The 27,124-nt window shown below is 36.1% G+C and overlaps 2 protein-coding genes across 5 annotated transcripts in view; one reads left to right on the forward strand and one right to left on the reverse strand.

Moving 5' to 3' along the window:
- AKNAD1 (AKNA domain containing 1) lies at positions 1–13,968 on the forward strand. 4 transcript variants are annotated; one of them, XM_065656051.1, is made up of 17 exons: positions 1–391; positions 724–1,878; positions 2,546–2,605; positions 2,895–3,024; positions 3,127–3,278; positions 3,389–3,448; positions 3,915–4,048; positions 4,393–4,528; positions 5,179–5,342; positions 5,857–5,947; positions 6,541–6,644; positions 7,624–7,709; positions 9,228–9,350; positions 9,432–9,542; positions 10,440–10,521; positions 11,348–11,495; positions 12,082–13,968. In XM_065656051.1, the coding sequence occupies exons 2-17, from the start codon at positions 802–804 to the stop codon at positions 12,199–12,201; spliced, it is 2,778 nt and encodes a 925-aa protein (XP_065512123.1). In that variant the 5' UTR covers positions 1–391; positions 724–801; the 3' UTR covers positions 12,202–13,968. The 4 variants fall into 4 exon arrangements, with proteins under 4 accessions (XP_065512123.1, XP_065512125.1, XP_065512124.1 ...); XM_065656053.1 differs by having other exon boundaries at positions 11,415–11,495; positions 12,082–12,165; XM_065656052.1 differs by lacking the exon at positions 9,228–9,350.
- The window catches only part of STXBP3 (syntaxin binding protein 3), a 24,630-nt gene continuing 10,346 nt past the window's right edge, over positions 12,841–27,124 (reverse strand). Inside the window, exons 7-19 of the mRNA XM_065656055.1 lie at positions 24,570–24,724; positions 23,598–23,688; positions 22,473–22,597; positions 20,906–21,010; positions 20,319–20,376; positions 20,040–20,105; positions 19,519–19,599; positions 18,750–18,888; positions 18,038–18,144; positions 17,487–17,585; positions 16,530–16,615; positions 16,089–16,237; positions 12,841–13,948 (exon numbers count right to left, since the gene is read on the reverse strand). Of these exons, the coding sequence (XP_065512127.1) occupies positions 13,857–13,948; positions 16,089–16,237; positions 16,530–16,615; positions 17,487–17,585; positions 18,038–18,144; positions 18,750–18,888; positions 19,519–19,599; positions 20,040–20,105; positions 20,319–20,376; positions 20,906–21,010; positions 22,473–22,597; positions 23,598–23,688; positions 24,570–24,724 (1,353 nt within the window). The 3' untranslated portion in view covers positions 12,841–13,856. The remainder of the gene's footprint in view (positions 13,949–16,088; positions 16,238–16,529; positions 16,616–17,486; positions 17,586–18,037; positions 18,145–18,749; positions 18,889–19,518; positions 19,600–20,039; positions 20,106–20,318; positions 20,377–20,905; positions 21,011–22,472; positions 22,598–23,597; positions 23,689–24,569; positions 24,725–27,124) is intronic.

Raw genomic sequence — 27,124 nt, forward strand, 5'->3', positions numbered from 1 at the left:
CCGCGGGGAACCGGACACCCGGCCCCGCGGGGAACCGGCCCCCCCGGCGCCGCCGCGCACCTGAGTGCAGCCGCGAGCGGCACCGCAGCGGGCCAGCCCCGCCCCCGGGAGCTCCAATGAAGCAGCAGCGGCTGCTCCGGGTCCCGCAGCGAGGCGCAAGCAGAACCGCGCTGATTGGCAGCGGGGGCTGCAAGTTCGCCTATTTCCGATCATAGCGACTGCAGCCGAAGTGAAACGATGTATTGTGTGAAGCTGAGAAAACTCTACATTACCTCGAGATCATGCTCGGTCATTACGTTTTAACCAAAGAAATAGGGCAAGAAATAAATTGAGAAAAGTTTGGTGATGTTTCCCTGGTGCAGAGGCTGAAGAAGGAGTTGACGGTGGTAAGGTAAAGTGTGAGAAACCATATTTTATTACTTTTTTTTAACTGCGGTTGAATTCTAGCGCACTATTGCCTCTATTACCAAGAGTTTCTGTCTACAATCCTAGAGCAGGATTAACCAGCAAGGACAGGTTTGCCTCTTCCTGATGCTTTTGTCATTTGTCTCTTTTTATCTCCTCGAGCAGTTAATCCAGACTTAACACTAGTGTAAAATGTGAAAACATCCATGGCAGGAGAATGGTTCTAAAAAACTTGTAATAGGTACAAGACATAAGTATTAATAGATCTTATTCTCTAATGTATGAGTAATAACTATTTTATACTTAAATACCTTACAGACTTTGATCCGTGCAAGAATAAAAGCTCTATCCAAAAATCAGAGAAGCCGTAACAGGCATGTTCTATGTAAACTGGAGATGGAGATTGTGAAAAAGTGCAAACAGTCATACTGGATGAAAACCCAAACGAACAGTTCATTATCAGATGAGTTAGGCTGCGTTACAGATGCAACTGATGAGGAACAAGATGACTTACCTTATGATGGAAATCTAGGAATATCCTGTAAATACAATAATAATTCAGGTAATTTGAATGACTGTACTTGTACAAAATATATTTCTGGTCTTTTAAACTTATCCTGTTCTGAAGATAACAAAAACATAAAAGCAACAGCAAATTATGAAACTCATCTACAGCCTGAAGAATTCTCCAAGCACCACAGAGGTGCCACAGGAACAACGGGAGATTCGGTTGAAAAGCCTGGGATTGAAGCTTCTTTTATGAAGGAATTACCTGTTGCGGGTTTCAGTAAACCAGATACCAAGGAACATTCAGGTAACTCAAAAATGTCCAGTGTCCTTTTGCGTCATTTTTCTACAGGAGAGTTAATAAGCACCTGCCAGTTAATTGAATGCGAGACAATACCTGAGACATCCTTTACTGAAAGTATCAATGACACCATGCACAAACCTGAGCCTTCGGAACATGTAAAAGGCCCTTTAGCACATGAACAATGGGCAACCAGCTTTGAAAAGCATCACTTAGAAAAGCACGAGGAAGCAAACACTGGTGATAAAAATAAAAATTGGCTAAATGAAAACGGATGGGTTTCAAAGAAACCTATTTCTTCTACTGATAAGTGTGGGGGCAGACAAGAAAATTCACAATTGATTAACGAGGATGAAGATACACACATCTTTCCACACATGAAAGAAGACAGGGACCTGTTTAAGAAAACAGTTTCATCTCACGAGCTCGAATATTGCCAAGGTCAAACTCACTATTGCCTTCCTGACCTCTCTGAAGTTAAAGTACAAAAAAGCAGTGACAATATTAATGCAGTTCCTACAACCGAAAGAGCAAAATCCTCCCCTCTTTTCCTAAATAAATCGCTAGTTGTGAACAACATTCTAGAAAATAAGAACTACTTCAATTCTGCCGAAGTAGAGAATCAAGAAGAAATGAGCATTCCAGAACTGGTACAACAGCTAGAGGTAATTAAGATGCTTTAAGAAATTCTTAAGACTTGGTTAAGTGGTTTCCCATAAGAGCATATTCTGTGTACAGTGAAATACAACATCGAGTTCATTCAGGCCATCTATAGGTATCAGCAAGTATCTCTTTAGTCAACGACTGCTTTCACAAAATTTTGTGGGACTCAATTTATATGGAACTTTCATTATCAAGTATTTAATGATGCTCTGGAGTATTATTTGCAATGATAAACCATCCTATCAAGTCAATCAAGAAATTCACTATAAATTGTTGTATTTCTGGAATTATGTTAGTGTTCAAATTCACCACACTTCAAATTGAAAGTTTTTCTTAAAAACATATTTTTATACTGTGCCTGTGTTTATGTTAAAGACATCTTTGCCTTTTTTTTTTCCACATCTTAACACTCTCCAACCATTTAAACTGGTATTTACTGACAAGTCAATTCTTTTTAAAGGATTTGACAACAATATTTCTCCTATTGTAGTTTCTTTCAAAGTTTGTTAGTAATTAGATAATGATTTCTCAATTTCATGCCCTGCCATGGAGTTCACTCACAGAGCTATCCAGATGCTCGAGTCCATTCCTAGATTTATATCTTAGTAAGTCGTTCAAGATGTAACAAGTTTTAATAGTTTTCCCTCTTATTTCCTGGCTGCAAACAAGACGCTGACACAGCACGATAACACCCAGAATCGTAATGACCATCTGAGATTGAATCCTAAGGTAAATCTCTCAAAATATTCCCCAAAACTATTTTGTCACCTTCATATTGCACTTCCCGTTGATACAAATCTTGTTTAGATTTTCACAACATACAGTTGAAGTATTTAAGTATTTATACAATGAGACACTATATCTATACCAAACTATAAACATGGAAAATTATATGGTATCATTATTAAATTAATGATATTTATTATAACTTGTCCTATGTATTTTGCCTTATTTCTATTTTTTTATGTCCACAAGTGTTCTACACATTGTGTCTATAACCAAAGTTTCATTTTAACAGATACCTCCTCAGTCAGACTCTCCGAATGCCAGCATTGCCATTTACTCTGGACGCACTGGGAAATCCTCTGAAGTCTTTACATTACATGCTCCTATCCCTATACAATCTACACATGGTTTGTCTGAAGCAAGTAAATAAAGTTACTGTGACCATGCAAATGACTACTATATGTAATTTGGTAGCACTTTTGGGCAGACATTCCAACTGATTGTTCTTATCTTGTTTCGTGTAGGCTTACAGTGTGGAACAGCAGCATCAGCATTACCAGCAGCTGGTACACTAGAAACACACTGTCTATATCCTTCTCATTTACTGCCAGAACTAACACTAGGAGAAAAGATGTCTCAAGCACTACAGGATCAAACAGATAAACTGATAAAGAAAGTAAACAGCTCTGTTTCAATATATACTTTGCACTGATGCTCAAATTCTATATTAATTTGGCATATTTGTTTTTAAAATCCCAAATAAAAGTCTAATATTTTGTCTTCAAGGTGGAAGACTTCTCTAAGCATATGACCCAAGAGACATTCCTTGTACAAGACAACTATCTGGTAAATTAATTTACATAATTTGAGTTAACGGAAATGTACTGTGGCTGTAGAGTCACAATTTTCTGGCAAGATACTGCATGTTTTCCTCAAACAGACATTTAAAAATACTCTTTTTCAATCACAGACTGAAATCATGAGATTAAGAGGCAAAAATGAAGGTTTTCAGTAGATAACTGAATTCCTAAATCTGTTTTAAGTATTACAACTCAAAACTATTAGTGAAAGACCTTAAGTTGCCATATAAGTTATGAATTTTGACATGTGAGGTATCAGTTCAGAAGTCATGGTTTAATATTTTACGTGCATGCCAGCACGGCGCTGGGTGGACATACGAGATGCAGTCCTGCTCAGTTCAGAGCAGTAGAAAAATCATTGCCAGCACCACTGCAAATAGCAGAAGTAGCTATCACTATGGCTTACTAAATCATAATGACATTTGCTATTGAATTATTTCTCATTGGTGAAGGCATTAAATCAACTGAAAAGATACCTCGCTGCCTTGGAAAGGAATTACTTAACAGCTAGAGAAGAGCACCGTAACTTACAGCTGCAGAACTACAAGGACAAGTCTATCAACGTTGGAGAGTTTGATCCTGAAAGGTTAGAAGTGCTAAGTAGTACATCAGTATATCTTAAATATTTTTAGTGTCTTATAACCATTACTTCATTTATCCATTAGAATTTTTCTGAAGTGAAAACATTATCTTAATGTGATATGTGGTAAACCAGAAGTGATTTGGCCAAAATTTATCTTAGGCTTGACATAGCCTAGTTATAATTAGGATAGCTAATTGATTAATTCAAGTTCTTAAAAGGGACTCTCTGAACTCAAATTATTTTTTTTCATATAGGAAGTGTACTGCAATGCCCAATATAGTTATTATACTAAGAAATAAAGTATCTTTATACACATTTCACTAACTGTGTGTTACAATTGAGTTTAGAAAGGTGGAAGGGGAAATATTTAGACTTGGCATGCTGCTTGAAGACATCCAAGAACAAACTGATGACAGGAAATGCAGCTGGTCGTCTTCGCTTACTTCTGATGAATCTGCCCATTTATCATATTCTCTTTGTGAGGTAACTCAGTGAGTTTTATTATTTGAAGATTACATTATCCTCTTTTACTGATGCAAGCCTCAAGAACCTCAGTGTGGTTTACTATTGTATGTTCTCCTCTAATAAGAGCATGACACTTTTAGGTGTTTTTTCCATAAAATTATAAAACTTCATAATATTTCATTAATTATAACAGAAACTTAAGTATAAAAACATAGCTACACTTAATATTCTTAATCCCAGCTTCGAAAGCTTCTATTTCAGAATAAGAATATATGAGCAACTACTTTAACTTTGACAAAGCTGTCTTTGTTTTTGAGAATTAATCACTGCCACTTAGTTGGAAGAAACATTACTTGGTGGGCCCAAGATTCTTAAAATGCAGATTTACTAGAAGAACAAACATTATTGTGCTATAGAAAATTTCGTTTACCGCTAAGTATGGTAAAATTTTGTCCCAGATCATAAATGCACCAAAAAAACCATCATATAGCCTTCTACAAATCTACAGATAAGTATCACCAAATGTTTTCATAGTCAACATTTTAGAAAACATTTTTCTCTGAATCCCAAGTTCGAGACACTCAGAAAATGCTGGCTGGTAGAAGTCATGTACTTGCAGTGCAGTGACTACATACTACCTGTGTCTATGCTGTCGTTACCTTGTACAGAGCTCGGTAGTTTCAAGCATTGCTGATCCTCCCGAAAGAAGAGCTACCGAAACTTCATTTCTTCATGAGAACAACGAGAAAGAGAAGAGTCAGACAACTGATCTAATCCCACAGACAAATCAAGTTGCTTTAGAAGGGGACAAGTGCAATCTTTGTCTTCACACGTAAGTGTAAACTTTCAAACAGCTATTGAAGTTTTTGTAAAAATTTACCTAAAACTACTTGCTGAATACAGAAAATCAGGATGTCTGGCATCTCTGAAAAAAAGGGAAGTATTTTGAGAATAAACTTTTACAGAATTCTATGACTACATACCCAAGAATTCCTTCCAGCCTGGCATTCTTACCTTTCCTGGTCTTGTGGACCTCTCAGTATTCCCTGAAGCCAAAACGCTACCATCAGTTTCACGAAGAGTTAAATCATACCCCTCTATAAAATTCATTGCAACCACATAAATTCAGGATGTGAACTACTAGTCAAAAGTACTGTGCCAGCAAAAAGTTATTAGCCAATATTTGTGTGGTATTTTAAATAAACAAGAAAAAGAGAGGGATGCAGCTATTTACATAATTAGCCACCAAAACTTCGTGAAACAATTCTAGATACCATCTCTGCTCCCCTGTGTTAATCATCTCAATGAAATTAGAAAAATAAATGGTTTCCCCTTGACCAAATCAGGTTACAAAAGAGAGCTGAATCGATTTCCAGAAGAGAAACAGAGCCCCCGGGAAAAGGTCTGCTAGCAAACAAGCATTCTTCCAACATAATGGTATGAGATCTGTTTCCACACTAACATTTTTCTTTTAAACTTAGATTGTCTTATTCAGCTTTGAGATTACACAACAATTTTCTCTTCAGTTTTTGGACAGCATGATGGCTCAGCTTTTGAGATAAGGTAGCATATCATAACCTTGCTGAATGGCTTTCCAAAGGAGAAATTTAGGGAAAGATTCTCAAACATTTTTGAAATTTGTTAGAAAGTTTGCTTCTCTCAAGACTCAACTGTCTTTACTAGCCTGCCTTTATTATTTGTTCAGCAAGCAAAAACCTACAAGCAATTGCTTGTCTACAAAAATATTTCATTTTAAGGCACTGAGAGAAATTCATATATGCTAATCCTTCTCGAAGCAACATGAAAACCTGTCTTGAATTCCAACTTCATAGACAAAAAAGTGCTCGTATTTTGTCCAGTCTGCTCTACAGTTAAAATTTTAAATAGAGAAATCAAACTGTAGAGCTGATGGCAACTGAAAGTAACATAGAAGTGATGTGCAACTGATGCCATTGTTCACATTATCCGATTCAATATGCTCACAGTAATATAAACAATCATACATACTTTTTTTTGCCTTCTGGGTGCAGAGATTGCTTTCACCTGAGGAAAAATATGCTGCTGAAGGTCTTGCATCCCATTGTCAGGGTGCATTAAGTCAAAAATTTAACGCTGATGAAGAAAGTATGAATGGGTAAGTGTATTACGTATTTGGGCTAGTCATAGATGTGGTTTTCTACAGCTAATGCATGTACACTGATAGATCACTATACTGGGCTCTGCATGAAACACTGAATAATGTCTTTAGTACATATAAAATGAGAGGATGATCTCCTTTCAACTTTATCACCTGTTAGTCACATGAGGTGTGATATACCAGACCTCTGGAAAACTCCAATCTTATTACAGATTATTAGATTCACATTACAAAGCAGCCCATCTCAAGTGGATCGCTGTAAGGTTTATGCTGCTTAAATGGCACAGAGTTATTTTAAAAGCATATTAAAAGAAGAGGCATCTTTGTCCTCTATTCAGTGATGCGTGTCAACATCTTGAGTTGGGATGACTGCAAAGTGTTCAGCAATAAAGAAATATTTGAAGTTACCGTTGTTGTGAACTGATCTGGTAGGCCTGGAAGGAGAGCATATCGATGCACCTGCATATATTTCAAGTGTAAGGGTCAATCTGTGAAGTTTCACTTACAGAAATGACAGAGTGGTAAAATAATTCCACATGGATTATTTTGGAGTTTGACATTTTGGCAAATTAAATCTCTGTGCAAAGCCAGATCTTATAGTACATGCAGTGTAGAATAATATTGATCAATAATTTTGATGCAACATCTGTGAACACATAAATACATAGGATTTCATACTACTCTGCCATTCGAAGATGTGATTATCAAGACCTCTACTTTTAAGCATGTTCAACAGGTCTGGTACGTTAGTGTACTTTTGTTAGAATGTGGCCTTTAGTTAAAGGGCCATTATTTTGCAAGTGGCTAATTTTTAATTTAAGCCTCTACTTACCACCTTTTCAGATAATTGATACAGGTATTTTCTATGAGTAAAACTGATTTCTTCTCAACTAAGACATGGTCAAACATTAATATAATATGTTAATAAGGATCACCATAAAGGTATTAAGATACCATTCTGTTTTCATGCTCAAAGAAATACAAATATCGAGGAAAGGAAGACTGGAACGTGTTCAGTGTTCATTCAGAGAAAACCAACTGATTTATCAGATACCAACCTGAGTAAGTAGTGATGGCAATACAAGGTCAGAACTGTGCTTATACCTACTGTTGAATCCTGTTAAGAAATACATTCCTGTTACATCCCAGCAGCAAAAAAACTGGGAGTTGTAACAGATGCTTAGCACAAGACACTAAGAATAAAAAGGAGACCAAAGAGATACCAAGTTGAATTAACTTTGTAAGTCTGAGTGACAGACCAAGAGGCAACATAAAACCTGCAACAGAATTTCCAGTTAGATATGAGCAAGTTTTAATTCTGGCTGTAGTCAAACACTGAAACGGTTTTCCCTAGAGAGGCTGTGGCATCTCCATCCTTAGAGATACTCAGAACTCAACTGGACAGGGGCCTAAGCAACTTCATCTAAATTGGTCCTGCTTTGAGAGGGGATTGGGCCAGATGATCTCCAGAAGTCCTGTTCAACCTGAATTACTCTGTAATTCTAATTCACTTTTTTAGATAAGTTTCCAAGTACTACTATTGCTAACATTTTCAAAAGCATAACAGTGGTGTGCACAGAATGCTTTGATTTTGCTCTTCCTCCTTACGTGCATTTATTTCATGTCCTAGAAGCAGATTCCATACTTTGTGACTGAAACATTTTATATCAGTACTTCCACTTTTTGGTTTTGGTTTTAACTTTCTTATTCTGCATAACAAAAACAAAAAAAAAAAAGGGGAAGAAAGCCTTCCTAAATCTTTGATCCATTCAGGATTGACACAGACTGGAAATATTCTCCTTCCCTAGTCCAGCTCCTAATAATATAATTTCACCAAATCCACGCTAGAGCCCACACAGGCTACAGTCAGCTAGTTAAGTCATCCAAGACTCCAGCTCTTGGAGGTTCACCAAGAATCTGTCAGCATTTTTTTTCTCTCCAGGCATCCTGATTTTATCTTTCCACTGCAGAATACTTTGAAGCTGGTAGCACCCAACGACTAAACAAGAATAGCATGAACTGTCCTAGATTCAGTTTTCAGTCTGAATACATAGGTTATTCTTACCCTTGGTCTACTTTTTGTCCTTGGCTTCTCTGTGATATCCTCTCACGTTTATATAATACACTAGGGCCGCTATTGTTAGTACCAGCGTTTTGCAATTGCTAAAGCAGTGCTGTGCTAGATCCTCCCAAGATCTCTTGTCACGTATTCCTCTTAGGCTGCATTGTTTTTGTAACACTTCAACTCGAAGGAATTTTAACCTTTAAAACAAGAACCTAAAGACATGGAGATAGATAGCTTAATTTTTATTTTTTTTAAAGCAGTTCTGAGACTGGAAACAACCACCACCAAAAAAAGTTATACATTTGAGGCTTACAATCAGGGCTGAAAAGCCAGTCTTCAAAGTTCAGTCCCCGCCTGTTAAACACAAGGAAAAAAAGTACTTCTTCAAATTGCAGTAATGTTCATGGCAGTGAAGGGCTCCGAAACTACAGTGCTGAAAGCCAAATAATTACCTAGGTACGTAGGCCAAAATTTCTAATATTTCAGACATTTTTAATGTATTTTGGGGATTTCAGGCAGTGATTCAGAAGACATCTCAACCTGTGATTCTTATGACAATTCACAAAGTGAGGAACTTGTGAACCATGAGACTGAAAGTTACAAAACATTCAATACAAGATTCTGTGGTGAAAGAAAAGGTATAATGTTGCAAAAATAAAGTCCACACAAAATATTCTTCTTGTTCTTTGTTTTTCTAAACAACATGTCTTTGTTTTCAGGACTGAGATGCAGATGCCCTAGAAGAAGCAGAGATCAATTTAAATTCGGGAATTACAAAGAATCTGTTCAGTCTTGTGCCCTATGTGGAAATAAAAGTTCTGCTTCAACTCGTAAGTATGATGTGTTACTGAAATAATTACCAATCACAGGCTAGAGTTCAAGGAGCAGAAAACTATACTGCACACATATCACGCCAAATTTAGTTTAGTACAAGCATTCAGTAGCACTAGCTAAAGTGTGGACATGTATAGATCTTGTAGAGCAAGATCAGCAAATCCAAGTTTTACATACCTCACCAAGTTTAATCCCCACACGCAACAGCTCTAGCCTTATATTCTTTATAAGAGGAGTCCCTTCCATATTTTATTGATGACAGGAATATTTTTTTCCAGTGCCATATGGAAGAATATAAAAGTTGGATATTACTGTGCCAACTATTTCAGTGGTAGCTGTTACCTAACATGGTATAAACACATACTAAAGAAAATTCCAGCTCTACACTCAAATAGTTCAACATGCAGAGCCAAGGAAAGCCTCATTTTTAAAAAACCTTTTAAAAATGTTGAACATCAAGCTTTTAAACTCATTTATCTCAGACTCCTCTCTCTATACTGTAAGATGAGATTACACGCAGAAAAAATACAAATTCTCAACAGTGGGAAGTATAAATTAGCTACTCCTCTATATAAATACTGTAAAACTATAAGTGAAAGTTGTATTCATGTAATTAGGATTATGAGAGTCTGATTATTCTACACTTTCCCTCTGCAGTCTTTTTCTGTATGAAATGCAATATGAGTCTGAATACCATTTGTGAGAGAACTAAATTCAAAAAACCCCGAAAAGTTAATCTGTCCTAATCTGCAAAAAATCTTAAACATATGTGAGTTTTATTATGCGGTGATAGTTGCTTGATTTTTTTATATCTATGCTAAATAGAGAAAAATGTTAAATACATAGAAAATTACTTTTGGCTTTTGTTTTAAACATGGCCTCAATGACTCCAGCTTACTCACAGAAGAGAACCTCCCCTCAAAAGGCTCAAAAAAATAAACAGTCACGTGAACTTGTAAACAGATTTTCTGAAAGGTAAGCTATAGCAATAACTACATGTAGCACAACAGAAAATGCCATTGTTGAAGATTCAGCATGAAAACTCACCGGTACCATTAGCAGGAGGACAGTTTTATCTTATGCAGTGCATGCTGCATATTAGCATTTTACTCAATAATGAAATTAAAACAATTTACCCTAAAAGCAAGTGCAAGTAATTCTTGGAGTAGTTCTTCAGTCTCTATAATTTAATGAAAAGTCAACATCTGACTTCTTTAGCTGACACATTTAATAAAAAAATTAAAAAGTAGTTAATCTTGCTTTTAAGATAATGTTCCCATTCGCAAATGCAAAACCAGGTCTGTATTCTTTAAGGTACATTTATCTTTTCTACCAAATATTTCTAACAGTCCTACTTTTAACTGTTAATATTAAATTACACTGGGAGTCTTAAAAGTTAAATGCATTCTTAACCATGGCACAGACTACAGTGAAACTCAGAGTTTTGCTACTATCATTTTTGACAGCGTTAGTCAATAGCAGTAATTGCCTGGAAGTACAGCAGCTGCACTTGAGAATCAATGGCATAGACCACTCTGTGAGAGAAAGTAACAGCACCAAAATCATGATGTTATTATGACAGATTTTCTTACTTTTCATCAGGGAATGTTTTCTGTCTTACTGCAATACGGATGTGACAAGTTATGATGGACCATGTTTTACAATTAAATGAAAAATTCTACTCACTGCAAAATTAACTTGCAACTAAGTATGCTATCAAGGTATATGTTTAATTCATAGTTTAGAAATTCTTGTACTTACTAAGATTGTTTGTGTTTTATTCTATGTATCTAATCTTTAGGCAAAACTTTGAGGCTGCCAAAACCTGCTATTCAAGCACATGTGATCAAATTATCCTTTCGCCTCAGCACTTACCCAGCAAGAAGTCTGCCCAAAGCAAATCTGCAATCAACATCAGAAACAGGAATACCAATGATTTCAATGCAAATGTAAGACTTTAGAGTGAAAATTAAAAACCACAGAACTATCTACAAGACTATTACAATCTAAACATGTCTAGTCCATTTGAGGATAAGACAGGAAGGAGTTAAAAAACCCAAGTATGTTAGCTTATATATTAGTGTATTACTTCATATGAGTATGTTACAGACTTTATGCAACTTAGTCCCTGTATAAATGGTGAAAGGGACAGAAAAGGAGCACTGGATCCAACCTCTGGAATTATGTTTCATACACTGAAACAAATAATGTCACCCTAACCATACAAACCACCACCAAAAGCAAAAGAAAACCTCAATACAACAAACATGCACCACACCGGGGCTGCTATTTTAGAAAGGTGTAGATCTCCCTTAGTTTAAAGGAGTACACAATCAAAGAGAGACATCAATAACAGATGGTTCCAACGTGAATCCCGAAGCAGTCTATCACATGCCTCAGAATTTTTACTTCTCAATATGTATGCAGAGTGAACATGCTACATAGAACTTCAATTAAACATCACCTTCTGCTCTATACCTATTGTAAACATTTGCCTCCAGTATTAATAAGGCTATATTTTATCATTCCCAACAGAGTCTAAGTGCTACTCTGGATCATGCCATACAGACAGCAAACAGTTTGAAGCAAGCTACAGAGCGAATGGTACAAGCAGTTTCAGAAGATCTGGCTAAAGTCAGAAGAAAACAGCTTTAATCATCCAGTTTCAAACGTGATGTTGTTTTGTGATATTTATAGCTAGAAACTTTTATTCAGAAAAGCATCATAGATATTTCTACTAAAAATTTATTTTAAGTTTTGAAACGCATGACATTTGATGAACCAGTCAAATTAAAAAGGTGATGTTCCTGTATTCCCATAGAAAATAAAGTCAGTATATGTTAGATGCCTAATTCACATAGGTGGCATTTGAAAGCTACATCCACTCAGCCTCATCATCCCTTGGGTCCTACAACATTTTAGAATTGTTATATGATGTCTTCACACTGCATTCCTCCCCAATGTAGGGGGAAATTTGACCTTTTTCTACCTTCTGATTAACTTTGAATTAACTCACCTAGCAAAGATATTCTCTTAACCTACTAGTTAACCTGAGGCCAAAATTAAGGGAAAAGAAACAAAACCACCTTTCTGCAAAACGAAAAATGCATACAGTTGGGAAAAATGTAAATGAAAAGTAACGAGCAATCTTATTCTTTTTCATTATGACATTTATCTCAGATTCTACATACAAACTAACATTTCAATGCGCATCAACACAACATCCCTTTAAAAGTTTAGAAAATTATTTAAGTGTAAACTTAATAACACAAATATAAATATTACCAGTATTACAGAATACAATTAATAATTTATTTGATCTCCTTCAACACAAATTTATATATTTCTTAGTATGCAACAAAGTAGAAGAAAACAGTTAATTCTCTTGAATGCCTCAGGCTTTGGTATTTGGTTTGGCTTTTGTTTTTTGGTTTTTGTTGTTTGTTTGTTGGGTTTTTTTTAATTACCAAGCCATTTGAAAGATTCAACTGCTTCCCTTCTTTTCCTCTCATTTTCCCTGCTGCCACTCCCACAAAAAGAGAATTTATGGTCAAAATTTTGGACCTTCTATCTCGCAGGCAATTCAACTATAAAACAGATAGACTATGTAGACACAATCATAAGGAAGTTTGTAAGAAATTAATTTTTAAACCTTTAGTAATAATCCCTGTATATACTTAAATATAAAGTGTACTTCAGTGCACAGTTGACAGCATTTCTCCAAAGTTTTTTATTGAAATTATAACTGCTTAGTACTTCCGTGATTAACTGTCTACCTTACCCACCACCATCTAAAAAGCTTGATTTTTCACAATTACATATATTTTAAGAATTTTCAGTGAGTTATTTTACAGAAAATATTACAGTTTGAGACATTGCACTTGTGTGAAGTATTTGTACCATAAACTTATATTTACAAAATTTTCTTCTGAAGCTTCTACCTAAGAACCTAGGCCCTTTTTAATTCAGTCATTTTTAGAAATAAACTATTACAGAAAAGTCTCACAGCTCTCAAAAACAATTCCAGTTTAATCATGATAACTCTTAGCATAATTTGTTAGGAATGAACATGGCCTTCTGAAAAAGCAGTGTAACACCATCTATACTAAATACAACCTAAGAAACACTCGTGTTGATTTTTTTCTTCTCTCTGCCTTCTACTCCCCAAACAAAGCAGCGAATTTGAATTATAAAGTGACATTCCACTAGTCAGAACCATGTACTGTCCTAGCACAGTATTTCAAAAAGTCAATTCCATAAGGATATGTACATACTAATTGTCTTCTAATGCATCACAAACATCACCATATCTATTCATCCTTAACGCAGACCAAATCCTTTGGTTTACTAAGGCTCTTTATTTCATCCAGTAGTCTTTTAGGTGTCAAAATATGAGTAGAACCTGACAAAAGAACACAAGTATTAACTGTTATCAGCCTGAAATCCTGACTTTTACAGATTCTCTCTTAAAAAAAATAAAAATAAAAAAGTCACATGCCGGTGTTTTTTACTGTACCTAGAAAACCAAAAAGTACAACAGTTCAAGTTGTTTTCATGTGTTATCATGAGAAGTGCCATCATAGAAGTGTCACCGTTAGGTAGGCAGTGTCCCTCTTCCACCCGCTGAGCCATCCAGATTATGACCCTTACTTTGGATACAAGTTCCAAGTCCCTGCTCTGCCCGGTTTCAAACACAGGCTGGAACCTGGGCTGTTCTCACTCTACCCAACTGTCCCAGCCTGCAAGAAAGCTGCCCATTCTGTGCAAGGGGGAGTTAATGACAGGCTTTATCCTAGAATCAAGAAACCATCTCAAAGATTATCACAAACAGTACTTTTCCACAGAAAGATCAGTTACAGAAAATTGGCTTTTACTGAGTAACATTTCCTTGAAAAAATTTGCAACAAGTTCCAACTCTGGAGCAGCAAAGAAAATCCTTATTATTCTTCAGTAGCGCACAACTACCTCTCTTCTCATAGAGAGCAATTATAACTTCTGCCGTGAACAGTCACGCTACCCTTATGAAGGGAACTCTTAACTGTTTAAGATTAGGGCTGTCTTGAACCTTAAGTTTTAGTAAGGCTAATTTGAATGGGCTAACATTCCTCAAGTTCTGAGTCAGCAATACAAGAAGATTCTCACCTTGCTTTACACAACATGGAAATTTGGCAGTTATCTTCCCTCAGAAATCAGGATTACAAGCAAAACTACAAGAATCATATCTAAACACAAGGGAAGACAGTGCTGCAGTCAGTGCCACGTGCTACAGTGAAAGAGTGACCTGAACAAACCAGAGTTTTGTAAACAAGTTTTACATGAAGAAACAGTCTTGTTAAGCTACATTCCTGTTGTCCTGCAACTCAAAACTAGGACCAGCATTAAGCCTACCTCAACCACCACCAACTAACCCAGCAAACAAAAAATAAAGCAAAAAACCACCACAAACACACCTACGACGTGACCCACTGTTTTGGAGGTAACAGACTCTAGACCTCAGCATCAAGGTTGTAATTGCTTTAGGGAATAGTACTTATTTAAAATCATGGCAGACAGATTTAATCCTTTTTGAAACTCAAGACTAAATACAATCACCAGACATAGGCATCGAAAGCAATTTAGGATGTTTTAGATGACCTGGCACCCAAACACCAGCTGCCACTGCAGATAGATACAAGTGTCTGGTTAGGTTCTACATCCAGGAGGCCTGGTTTGGTATATCATACATGCTAATGTTTTAGCACCTAAATTTAAACAGCATGACAGGAAATGATCTTTTAAAGCACAGCAGCTGATGGAACAAACATTTGCTGCCTCTGAAGTATTAACCGAGAGATTACTGAACCAGCTGGTAATTTATGCATTTACTGCTACATCTTAAAGAGATTAGGAAGATTATTCCAGTTCCCAGGGCAAAAGGTGTAAATCATGGTGTAGTTTGTGTAAAGTCTCTGAAGAAATCACAACAAGATGATGTTGCAGGGTCAACTGAGCTACACTGAAGAAGTTTTTTTGGGGTTGTTTTGTTTGGGGTTTTGTTCAGTTGTTCTTGTTTGGGTTTTGATTTTGTTTAAGAAAATAATAGCTCCCTTCCTCCCAAAGCAAGTAATTTCACACTAGTCTGCCAGCTTCCCCACTACTTCCAGAAGCAATGAGAGTGATAAGCGTAGCTGAAGGTAAAGCACTGGCAGATACAGAAGTTTGTGATGAAATTGTAAGCAAGGAAATTCCAGGTCTGTTTAAATCCTTTTTGCTCTCCTTCAGGCTACTTGAATAATGTATTTCTCTGATGTAATTCATGGTGATTCTTCTGTAGAGCATAACTGTATTTATTGACCTTAACATCTTGTTGAAAAAAAACCTAAATATCAAGCAACCTAGATAAACTGAAAAGATACTTTTAAGTGCATAGTTTTAAAAGATATATTGGCTATAATACTAGTTTACTGAACCAACTTAGGGAATGTAAGACAAAAAATCCTTACATTTTCCAGAAACACATGTAGTAAACCCTACATACCACCCTTTTCCCAAAACGAGCTTACCAATAACAACTTCACAGGACTTGTAGGCTTGAAAAACTTCATAAGCACTGCGCATCTCAGAATATGTAATTCCTCCAATCACAAATATAATCAGTCTCGCACTACTCTTCCGCACCTCTTTATAACTAGCTCTGGGCTTCTGGCGTGCACTGTGAAAGATTTCATAAGATGACATTTACACACCTTTACTGATTAATTTTGGTAAAAATTATACCCTTAAGCAGTAACAATTTCTGTCACGCAGTTCATGGTTTGATTATGATTTCAGTAAAAGAATTTAGACAAATTCATCATTAAAAGAATTTTAACAAAAACAAGTTAGCACACTACTCAAACTATTCAGTTATCACAACAGGGAAAATAAATACAAAGGAAAAACCCTGTTGCACACACAGCTCACACACAAAGGATAATTACGTTTCAAGAAATTAAACCATTTACCTTACTGCTCCTGATCCATTCCAGGTAGGAGGACACTGGGAACTATAAGGCCACTCTTTTGAATCTAGTTTGTTTTCTATAGCATCCTGGAGGGCAAAACAAAGACCCACTTTAAACATGCATGTAGACCTAAAACCCATCAAGTTTTGACTTCCAGTAAGGATGTCTAACTGGAATTTAATGGCGGCACATACAATTTCTTAGATCATCATAAACACCATCTTGTGAACAACACTCCTATGTAACAAAATGCTAAGCCACATAACACTAGAAGTTACTACAAGGCTTTTGTATATCACAAGGAATTGGGAATACATATACTTTCTTTATAAACATAGTATGGATTTAAAGTGTTCGTATTTCACTAGTAGCTTCTCATCTGTAACTACCCTAACATATTTCATTTCTCTATAGCAGTATATGAGAACAGTTAGGGTTCCCTGAAGACACGAATGTGTGAAAGTCACCAACAATTTACGAATGACAGAACCAGGTAAGACTAAAGGTCCAGTGAATCCACTGTTCCATCTGACATCAGTCACTAACTGACGCTTAGGATGAGGTGTAAGAACAAAGCAACTACACTTCTGGCAAGGAACATTTTCCAGCCTCCACTAATCTACAGTTCAGATCTGAATCGCAGTTTAAAGATCCACTAGAGAAAAAATAAAGCCAGATGCTTAAATTACACTGAACACTGCCAATCACAGGACAAGCTGTTTAAAAAGACTTTTTGCTTCACTTGCTTCACCTTTAAAATAACCTCCGATAAGGAGGTTTGCTAACACACAGCAGTCTAATGTTCTATATTACAGACAAGCTAAAAGTAATCACTTCGCTCAGCAGATCCATTTAACAACAGTAACTCAAGATACTGTGGAATTTCAATATATACAACTGCTCCCTTGAGTAAATTTCTGCACTGCACTCACGAATTAACTAGTTGGTCAAATTTACCTCCATAACATCTTTAATAACAGGTGTCCACCTAGAAAGTTGAAAAGTTTCTTCTGAAGAACGGTCCCTTCTCGGGTGTTTATGCTGCTGAACAGCAAACTGAAAAGATTTTCAAAAGACGGTTGTATTATACAGTGTATTTGGATTTTTGAAACATATACCCAGTTAATAGCAGGTGGGAGGGATCAGTAGAAAATTGTAAAGAAATAATAACAACCACAAAGAACAACAATTAATACCTGTAGAATTCCAGATACACTAGAAATACTAATTTCAGAGACAAGGAACTGAGTAAGTTGGCACTTTCCAAAACCAACTAGCTCAAGTCACCATCTGATGATTTTACAGGGAATATTACAGGTGTCTTAATTTGAAAGATATTCGTTAATTGTTTAAAGGATTTAGCACTTAGACACATCATAAAAACAAGAATTCATAGCAATTGCCTGCTTCCAAAAAAGATCTAGATAATACTGCTAAGAGTTGCTAAAAGAGCTGTACACAAGTGCTTGGGTGGCAGAAAATTACAAAATAAATAAACACATTCTTACTGAAGAGATAACAGGAACATCAAGGTACTTCCAATTTCTTATCATATCACTATCACTTTCTATTTGCACATTCTGGATCAGCTTGTCCAAGTTCTCCTGGGTAGTTCCTTTGATATAAGGAAAACACACAACTTTATTACCATGTGACTTTGAGTAAGACCAATTTTGTCTCACACATTCGGGGCTGTTATTTAGTCCAGGATTTCCTTTTTTTTTTGTTGTTTGGCCAGCCTACTCTAAGTTTAACATAATGCTATATTTTATTTAATATTTTGTTTAATGGTCCATTTTTGGGACCAAAACTCAATATGGTTAATAGATTCTTCAGACCCGCATCCTATCAATTTCTTCCTCTACTACAAATTCTTCCCCATTGTCTTCATTTTCAAGTTGCAATGGACATGGAGCTCCCCCTTTAACAGCTTAAATACTATGTGAAAAGGAGAAAATTTAAACTGTTGCACACACCCAAGCACAGGAATGATGCTCAAACACTGTATGGATCTGCACTTGTATTGAATCTCTTAACTCCTTATCAATAGCACCTTTGCTCTTAATTTGAGAGGAGAGAAGCCACAGAGAACAGACTACTTCCTTCAAACTTGGCCATCAACTCCAATACAGATGCTTAAGTTAACTAAAAATACTGGACTATCCCAAACCTTCAGTTGAAGTCCATAGCACTAAGGGAAAAAAAGGCAGCTTATCATACCATTTGTGCTAAAGATATACAGGAGAATAGCTCTAATTTTGTCATAGCTCTCATGACTTTTGTTGAGCAGAACTGGAAGAAGTACTCTCATGGAGTCTTTCACTTTTTGACCTTCTGCATCAGTTCCAAGAGCCAAATCCTAAATTAAAGACAATTAAAAAGGCAGGTTTAGTGAGTAACCATTAACAGAAGCATTGTTGTGTGTGTTTTGAAATACGTTTTTATGAAACTGTAGGTTTCAGGAAACAATCAAGCTGCACCAATTTAAACTCAGTATGAAAAGACTTTGATATAATTATTTAAATAGTTACTGCATTATAACAACACTACATAACACACAAACATTTAGAACTATTTGATATCTTGAATCCCTATAAATACAAATTGATAGTTTTCATCTTGAGATTAGTAGTATAATGTAATGCCTCATCCTAGCAGGTGCTTTTCCCAGACATTTCAGAAGCGCTTCCTTCTGCAGAACATAGTAAGGCAACTTCCTAGGAGTTCTGAACAAAGAAAACACAAATACATTCCTTATACAAATCAGCCAGATTCACAGACGAAAACCAAAATTCTACAAGCACCTCCCTTTATTGGCAAAGCAGAAGTCTTGTGTCTCTCACTTAGCTCTAATACTACTGTGTCAAGTGATCACAAAAAAGGCAAGAGACACATCACTTTTGTCAGTTAAAAAACAAACATCTACTCCCGCGAACAAAATAGTCGCATTTGCACTAAGTTGTTTAGTTAGTGGGTTTTTAAAGCATACCTGTTCAGTTTTACAGAGCCTTTCTATGTTAGATTTGAACTTGCTCATGCAATCTTCTGCTAAGTTAAGATAGACAACTTGCTAGAAGACAAAAAAAAAAAAAAACACAGAAGCTGCCATAACTTGCTTTTTTTTTTTTTAATACATCAAGCAAACACTTTTACTGGTTACAAGAGTCAATCCTTCAACTACCCTTCAGTCCAATCATGCATTTTCTGTGTTTTACCCTTCAAGACTGACCCCCATAATACCTTTAAAAACATGAAGCTGTTGTGCTATCTTCAACCTTCAAAGCACACAAAACATTTAAGTGTTGGGCTTTTTTTTTTTTTTTAACATACGAAAATGAATCACCTGGAAACAAGTTTTCTTCCCAAATTTTTACAGTAGCTGATTAATTTGGAGAAAGGTTACAGCACACTTAACAGGAAAATTACAGAGTAAAACCAGACTTATAGTGCAGAAAATTATAATGTACAAAATTATTTATTGTGAAGCTGTAGTTACAAAAGACCCCTTACCCTACTAAGCTCTTTACGATAGCGCGGCATCTTTTTCATTAACTGGGACAGAGCAGATATGGACAACTGTAAAGAAATGATACAAGTTGAAAATTTTTTCACCCCTGATATCTGACATACTCATTTTCTTTCCTGTTGCAGCCTTGCCTTTTTTTTTCCCCAAAAAAAATTGCCATTGAGATAAGCCTCAATTTCTGTAATAATCCCATGAATTATAGATATGACCAGCTGAAAATAATTACATTACCAGGAAAAACAACAATATATTAAACAACTTACCTTTCCCTCTGTTGCCTTTTTTTTTGATGCAACTTCTTTCAAAAGTTTTGGTATTTCCCTGAAAAAAAGCGAAGGAAAGTAATCAAATGCAGCAGCACCACAGTTCTTACAGCTTTTCCTAAGATCTTTACCTAAAAATCTTAAAAGAACTGTGCAACAAGAACTTCTGAATGAAAGTAAAAGCTTCAAATACAGGTCTCCTTCACAGAAGGTAGTTTTTTTGACAAAGAAAACCAAAATTAAACATTCTGCTTATGATATCTGCATAATGTCATTTGAGGCAATAACTTGCTAGTACTGCATGCAAAATAATCCTTGACATTTAAAAGATTTGAATTTGAAGATTTTATTTCCATTTTCCTCAAGAACTGTAATCTAAGTAAAATTGCATACCTTTGTACACACTGTATTTTTGAAATGGTTTTTGTATGTTTTCTTCCTGGCATCAACTATTTAACAAGACAGTCTATACTGCAAACCAGCTTCATTACTGCCTGTATTCCTACTTTCTTAACAGTTCAAACACATTCCCTCTCAGAAACTTTTATAACTTGCATTTGTGACTCGTTTCTTATTTATTCACATACTCTATCACGTCTGCAATATGCTTGTGCCGAATCTTCACCCAGAGCTCATCATCTTCTTCCAGAATTGCCTCCCGTTCCTTCCCAGAAGGTCCTTCTGGTTTGTATCTTCCAAGAGAAAATTCAGACAGTTTTGTTTGTGGTTTGTTTTTACCCCCCTCATTCTCATAACTCATTAAAGTATTAATTGTTGTGGTTTAATCAACGTACATGGTAACTGCAGTAACATAAACAGGTTTTCCCTTATAAGCCAAGCTATTGCCCAATACAATATAATTTACTAAGGATTTTACAGATCACATCTTTGAACACAGAAGAAGCAGATTAATTTTAGAATGATGCTTTGGGCAGTAGCTTCTGGACATGCTTTTAAACCAACAGTAACCAGAATTTCTATCATACATTTACATGCACTTCACTCTTCAGCTTCCAATGTCAACTTCCCTGTAGCTTCAAATGCAAGTTCTGCACAAAGTAATACACCTTGAGATTGCAAAGTGCAGCTTTCTGTATCTGCTATAAGACATTTTGCTACTCAGAGAAAATGAAGTCCCATTTGCCCACAAAATAGACTAAGACAAGCTACTTCACATATACAAGAAACATGCTTCACAGTACTACAGACAAGCTATTACTTTTCTACAAACAGAAATAAACTTATAAAGCAAGATAATCATACCACATTTACAGAAACTCACACAGTATATATGGCCAGAAAGCAGAAAAATATAAAAAATTCTAAGATTAATTGTGACAGTCAGATCATGACCACCTAGAAAACACTCTGCTACATTTTCATATCCAGCAAATTTCAGATTCACAGAATTCTACACCTTCTATGAAAATATTCACTCAGTGTTTCTGACAGAGAAGATATGCATTCCTGTTTGCTTAACTAAACGAGGAGGCAACCAGGTCTCATTTGCTGTTGTGGGTCATCAGAAAGCAAAGTCTTACCACAATCATTGGTGTCAGAACAATCCAACAGCAAAATATATACCTCACACAAAACAACGTATCACTATGCCAAATAGCAATACTATAATGTTCAAAAACTGAATATGGCTTACTTAAGTGTGCATTTCAGATAGAAACGTAAATTTTAACATCTACACAAATTACATGACTGGAGCTCTAAAACTGAGCATTCCTGAAAAAAAAAAAAAAACAAAAAACAAACCACTAAGCTTTTTGTCAGTATTTGGTTACTGGTCTTGTTTGCCTTGTTAGGCCAAAAAGGCTGAGACTCTGAAAGAAAAGGTAAAGAATCTGAACATGTACTACCAAGGTTTTGCTTCAAGTCTAGTACAAAGTCCTTTGTTTTTTTAAAAAAAATGCAATTCGTTACTCAAACCTTCAAAAAAATGCTAATTAGATCCTACCTAATCTCAGCTAAATAAGGAAGTTAACAAAAAGATGAAGTTACAAATCCAAGAGGAAAGACTAATAAGTGAAGGAACTCTCATGTAATACAAGCAGCTAATATTGCTATGGTGCAATTCAGCTAAACAACTCCATAGATTTTTATAATCAAGAATAAAGAGTTTAGATTTTTTGAAGAAGTACTTGCTTGTAAGTATCATTTTCAATTGGTAGCAGATCATATGCCATTGCCTGGAAGGTGAGTTCATGAAGTACAGTTGATACTGGGTCAAAGCCACGATCAATTATTATTAGCTGGGAGTGGGTTTTAGCCTAGAAAGCCATAAAATAAACGTAAAGTTAAGATATTCAGTACAAAGTTAGCATGCTAAATCTATTTATAGTAAGTTACGGCACTGCAGACATTTTTGGAAACTGAAAAACTCTAAAGTATGGTCCAAGTGCTTATCAACGTAAATAGAAACAAACATTTAAATGATAACTTGAACAAAGTGGGTTTAAATACTAATTTTAACATAATGCTCTTAGCCCACTGCAATGCATTCAGTAACCTCACCTAAAGAGCAAAAAAAAGAAAAAAAAAAAACACAACACAAAAAAACCCACACACAACAAACCACACACAACAAAAAGGCCTCCCGCTATCTTTTCACAAATAAGTGTATTGTTGCATTCAGAGTAGATTATCTACACTGTGCTGCAATACAGGAAAAAAAAAAAAAATCATCCCTGAACACTGAACTGAAAGTTTCGCTTTGGGGTTTAGCAGAGTGGCAGCAGCATCAGCTACATTTATTTCTGTAGCAGAATGGAATGTCACAGTCAGGGGGTTTACCCCATACTTCTGCATTTAGGCAGCTGCCCTGATCTGTAGTGACAGATCAAAAACATTATTTATGTGAAAAGATGTATCTTTGTGGACAATAAATCCCTTAATGGGAGACGTTTCAATTCTGCAGTGAAGTCCCTTCTACAAACAGCCCTATGGAAAGTGATGTTAAAACAAAAGTTTTCTACCTTTCTTCAGGTTTGTATCATTCCCTACATTACCATATGGCAAATTTTTCAAGTACAACTAGTTTGATCATACAAATTACATTTGTTTACATACGGATTTACTGTATCAGTTACTACCTCTATGTTGCTTTCATACACAAAAACAACTAAATGGCAACTAGTTGCCTTTATTAATAAATAAAATCTGGTTTTGTAGAACGTATTGTCAAAACATGTTCCAAAGATTTTTTTTTCCTCAGACTTAAAAAAAAAAAAAAACCCACACACACAACACATCTTTTAGTTCACTTTCTACCTTTATTTGGCTTCTCTCATCAGTTTTGTAGTAGTTTTCAAGATTTTTTTCAACAAGTTGTGCAAGTTTGCCGGCTCTATCAGATGGTCCACTGGGAAAAAAAGAAACATGCAAAAATAACTTATAATTCTTCATCATAACACTAAAATACTACCTTTAAAATAGAAAGAACTCCCTAGATTGATCCTCTGGTTTCACAAGCAGTTTTTGAACTCCGTTCTAAGTATTTCTAATATATTTTTCACTCTTACATTATGATTCCACTCTTTGAATGCTTCAGGTATGTCACACAGTTGAAACAGCTTCAGCCAAAAGACTGACATTAGCTGGCATATGGCCCAGCACCTAAAATTCTCACTTAGAGGTGGGAAACAAGAAAGGAAAAAGAAAGAGAAAGAGAAAAAACAGTCAAGCAATTATTTTGTTACCTTTGCAAAGCCTAAGGCACCGTTTCATGTTACACCACAGATGCAATTCTTGAGCATAATTTTAGATGCCTACTTCGACTTCAAAGATACTACTCTGTCCTCTCTATCCAAACTCAATAAGTATTTTCCTCAATATCTCTACTACAAAGAAATCCTGATCCCACCTGCCTCAGCAATTTATGAATTCCTTGATGCCAAGTGGAGCTCCAAAACTACCAACAAGAGCAGTTCTGCCACAGGACTATGCACATGCAGTGTATTAGAATGCAGCATATTAGAGTAGCATCCTAGCGACCAAACATGAAACAAGCAGTTCATAATAAAACTGGGTATAAAAAGTACTGTTATACGAATACACAGAGAAATAATTCACTGCTCTGTCTACACTTCACAAATTCCTATCATTCTATATTTCAGAGTTGTGAATTAAAAACAATTAATCCACAATAAAAGAAAGTATGCTGAAGCCTTAAGCTATTACCAAACAACATGGGAAGTCCCAGAAGCAAAAACAACTACACTATACAACACGGTTTTGCCCCACCTTTTATATCGTACTCCTGGATTCTCATCTAGCGTAGCACATAAGGTAACAATCTGTTCAGCCATTACTTGCATTACAGCATCTTTATCCTTTGACTTTTCCAGAGTTGGACTATAGCAGCGGTAGAATGCATCCGGGACATTGAGAGTAAACACCTACGCAAAGTACAACCAAGAAAAAAAAAAAAGAGGCTTAAATTGTATATTTATTAAATATCTGGTAAAAGAATTGCTAGTATGTTAAACCACATGCTGTAATAAAGTCACGGATAATATATTAAAAAAACTAAACCGTACTTCAGTCCTCTTTCTCTGTCCTGTTGGACGCATCCGCTGCTCGTTCTCCCACTCTTTTCCTCTAATACTCTCCGCCCCATGAAAATTACTGTTTTTCAAATTGCTTCCTGTCCGTACAGATGGAAGGACCCAAGATATGCAGCACTAAACACCATCCAGTGTCTCATACAGAGCCATAAAATGCAATATCAGAATGATCATTGAAGGTGTCAAGTGAAATTTGTTTAGAACAGAATTTTACATATCATAGCTGTTTATTATATGAAGACTTTACCTCCAAGAATTGAAATTCTTTAAGGGCATTAAACCTTGATAAAAGATCTTTAGTATTACATAGAAGAATTTCAACGGTTTAGTAAATGGAATGCAAACATGGAAACAATCCCATTGTCAGCAAATGGATTTTCTTCAGCTTCAGATGGACTCTGTAACTATAGAGCCAAAAAACAACATCCATCCAGATAAAGATGTTTGTTTCATTCGAGCAGATAATCAATTAGACTTTGTCCAGAGCTCAGTCTGATTATTTGCTCTTATCGCCCAGAAAGCAGGCCCGGGGATTTTAAATTAGGAAATCCAGTTAACATTCTCTGTTCCTTTGCTAAGGATTCAAAATGTTCTCACAGCCCAAAATACTGAGAACACAAAACTAAACTAAGAACAAGAAGCAATTAAGTGCTGCTTATTTTCCAACTACAGAAAAGCAGTTCCAGTTTCTACTTTCATGCCTTATTTGGTAGAGGAAGTTACAAAACTTTTTCTTAAGATCAGCTTTAGCAGAATACCCAAAACCAGTTTGAAACAAAGCTTGGGAACATCAACACCATTGGAAAACAAACAAAACAGTACACTGATTATTCTCTGATGACTTCTCAATCTAAATAATAAAACCCCTTTATTATAAAAAAAGGTGTTTTCAAACTAGGAAACTGCATCACAATAAGACATGGATAACAGCAACCTCTCCTATATTCACCTGCCACTTGCTATACATAAGAGTTCTGACCTTTGATATGTTTATAAGGTCTGAAGAATACAGGAAAGATCCATGGGAAACATTCATGGTTAGTTCAACTCCCAGCAGTTGACAGGGTTTGGAGGCTTCACTGTTAGTGAGTATCAGAGTACATTTCAGCCTTCTCTGCCTGATGAAGTGCACAAGCGACAAATTATTTGGCAAGACAACATGTACTGTTTGGTTTCACATGGAAACCACTCATCGGTTTTGTATGGGAACGTAGCGGAAGATTTGGCGAGGAGGTCAGTTAAATGTAAATACGCTCAAAGTGGCTTGCACCTGTCTGTAGAAAAAGCACATACATCACACTGATTGTTTTTTTACTGGCCTTGTGTGCTTGATGAGTAGAACCTCTGTGTTAGATAACATAGGCCTGTGAGAAACTCTAGGCACCTTATCACTATGTCTGAGATTCCTGCTTTGTTGTGAGAAAGAGCAGGAGGCTGCGCCTGCCTGAAGCCTTGAAATACAGGCAAGCTCAGCAGGCCCAGCGATCTTCCAGCAGGGCTGAACTTACCAGCGCCTGCGTCCCCGCTTGTGTCACCTCTGCCTGGGAGCTTAGGTGCGACTTCGGAGATTCCCCAGTAGAGAGGTAACTAAAATAAAACTTGCTCTTTGCAATGCATTCGTGGCCTCTGGCTCTTCTCACGATGTGCCTGCGTATGTGTACACAGGTTTCCACTGGAGGTCTCAAATTTTTAATTGAGAAAACATGGATTTCCATGTTTTCTTCTCAAGAAAAAGTTTGCCAAGTTATGTTTTCTGTTCCTCTTCTTTTGTGAGGTTTTGGTTCCCCTTTCCTTCAGTTCTCTTCATCCATTTCCTCTCCTTTTCTGATTTTCACCAAGTAGTTAGTTCTACTTGTTCCTATTCTATACACCACCCTGCCTAGTCTGTCAAAATAACACCTCAGTATAACCAATAACAAACTTTACTGCTTACTAAAGACAAACCAGAACACTTTCCTTCTCTCAGAAATAGATTCCTTCTCTAATCTCTGTACTGCAACAGACTCCAAGTCTTGCAAGGAGGTCAAATGCAAACAGTAAACATTTGAGCACAACTGTATGTGTTTTCATCTGAAAAATATAAGCAAGCACCAGAAATATGCTAAAACAGCAACAGGTGTCACATATAGTTTGTCACAAACAAAAAAAAAAAAGCTACATTCCAATTAATTGATTTCTAGCAGGTCAACAATGCTTGAAAAATAGTCCTCCAGACTATTTTTTCTGCTATTG

Source organism: Caloenas nicobarica, chromosome Z (genome assembly GCF_036013445.1).
Source record: "Caloenas nicobarica isolate bCalNic1 chromosome Z, bCalNic1.hap1, whole genome shotgun sequence".
Lineage (NCBI taxonomy): Eukaryota > Metazoa > Chordata > Aves > Columbiformes > Columbidae > Caloenas > Caloenas nicobarica.

Coding starts and splice junctions, on each gene's coding strand:
- AKNAD1 (XM_065656051.1), top strand. CDS start 802: ATGGAGATTGTGAAAAAGTGCAAACAGTCATACTGGATGAAAACCCAA. Junction 2,606..2,894: donor ATCTGAGATTGAATCCTAAG/GTAAATCTCTCA, acceptor TCATTTTAACAG/ATACCTCCTCAGTCAGACTC. Junction 6,645..7,623: donor GATGAAGAAAGTATGAATGG/GTAAGTGTATTA, acceptor TCATGCTCAAAG/AAATACAAATATCGAGGAAA.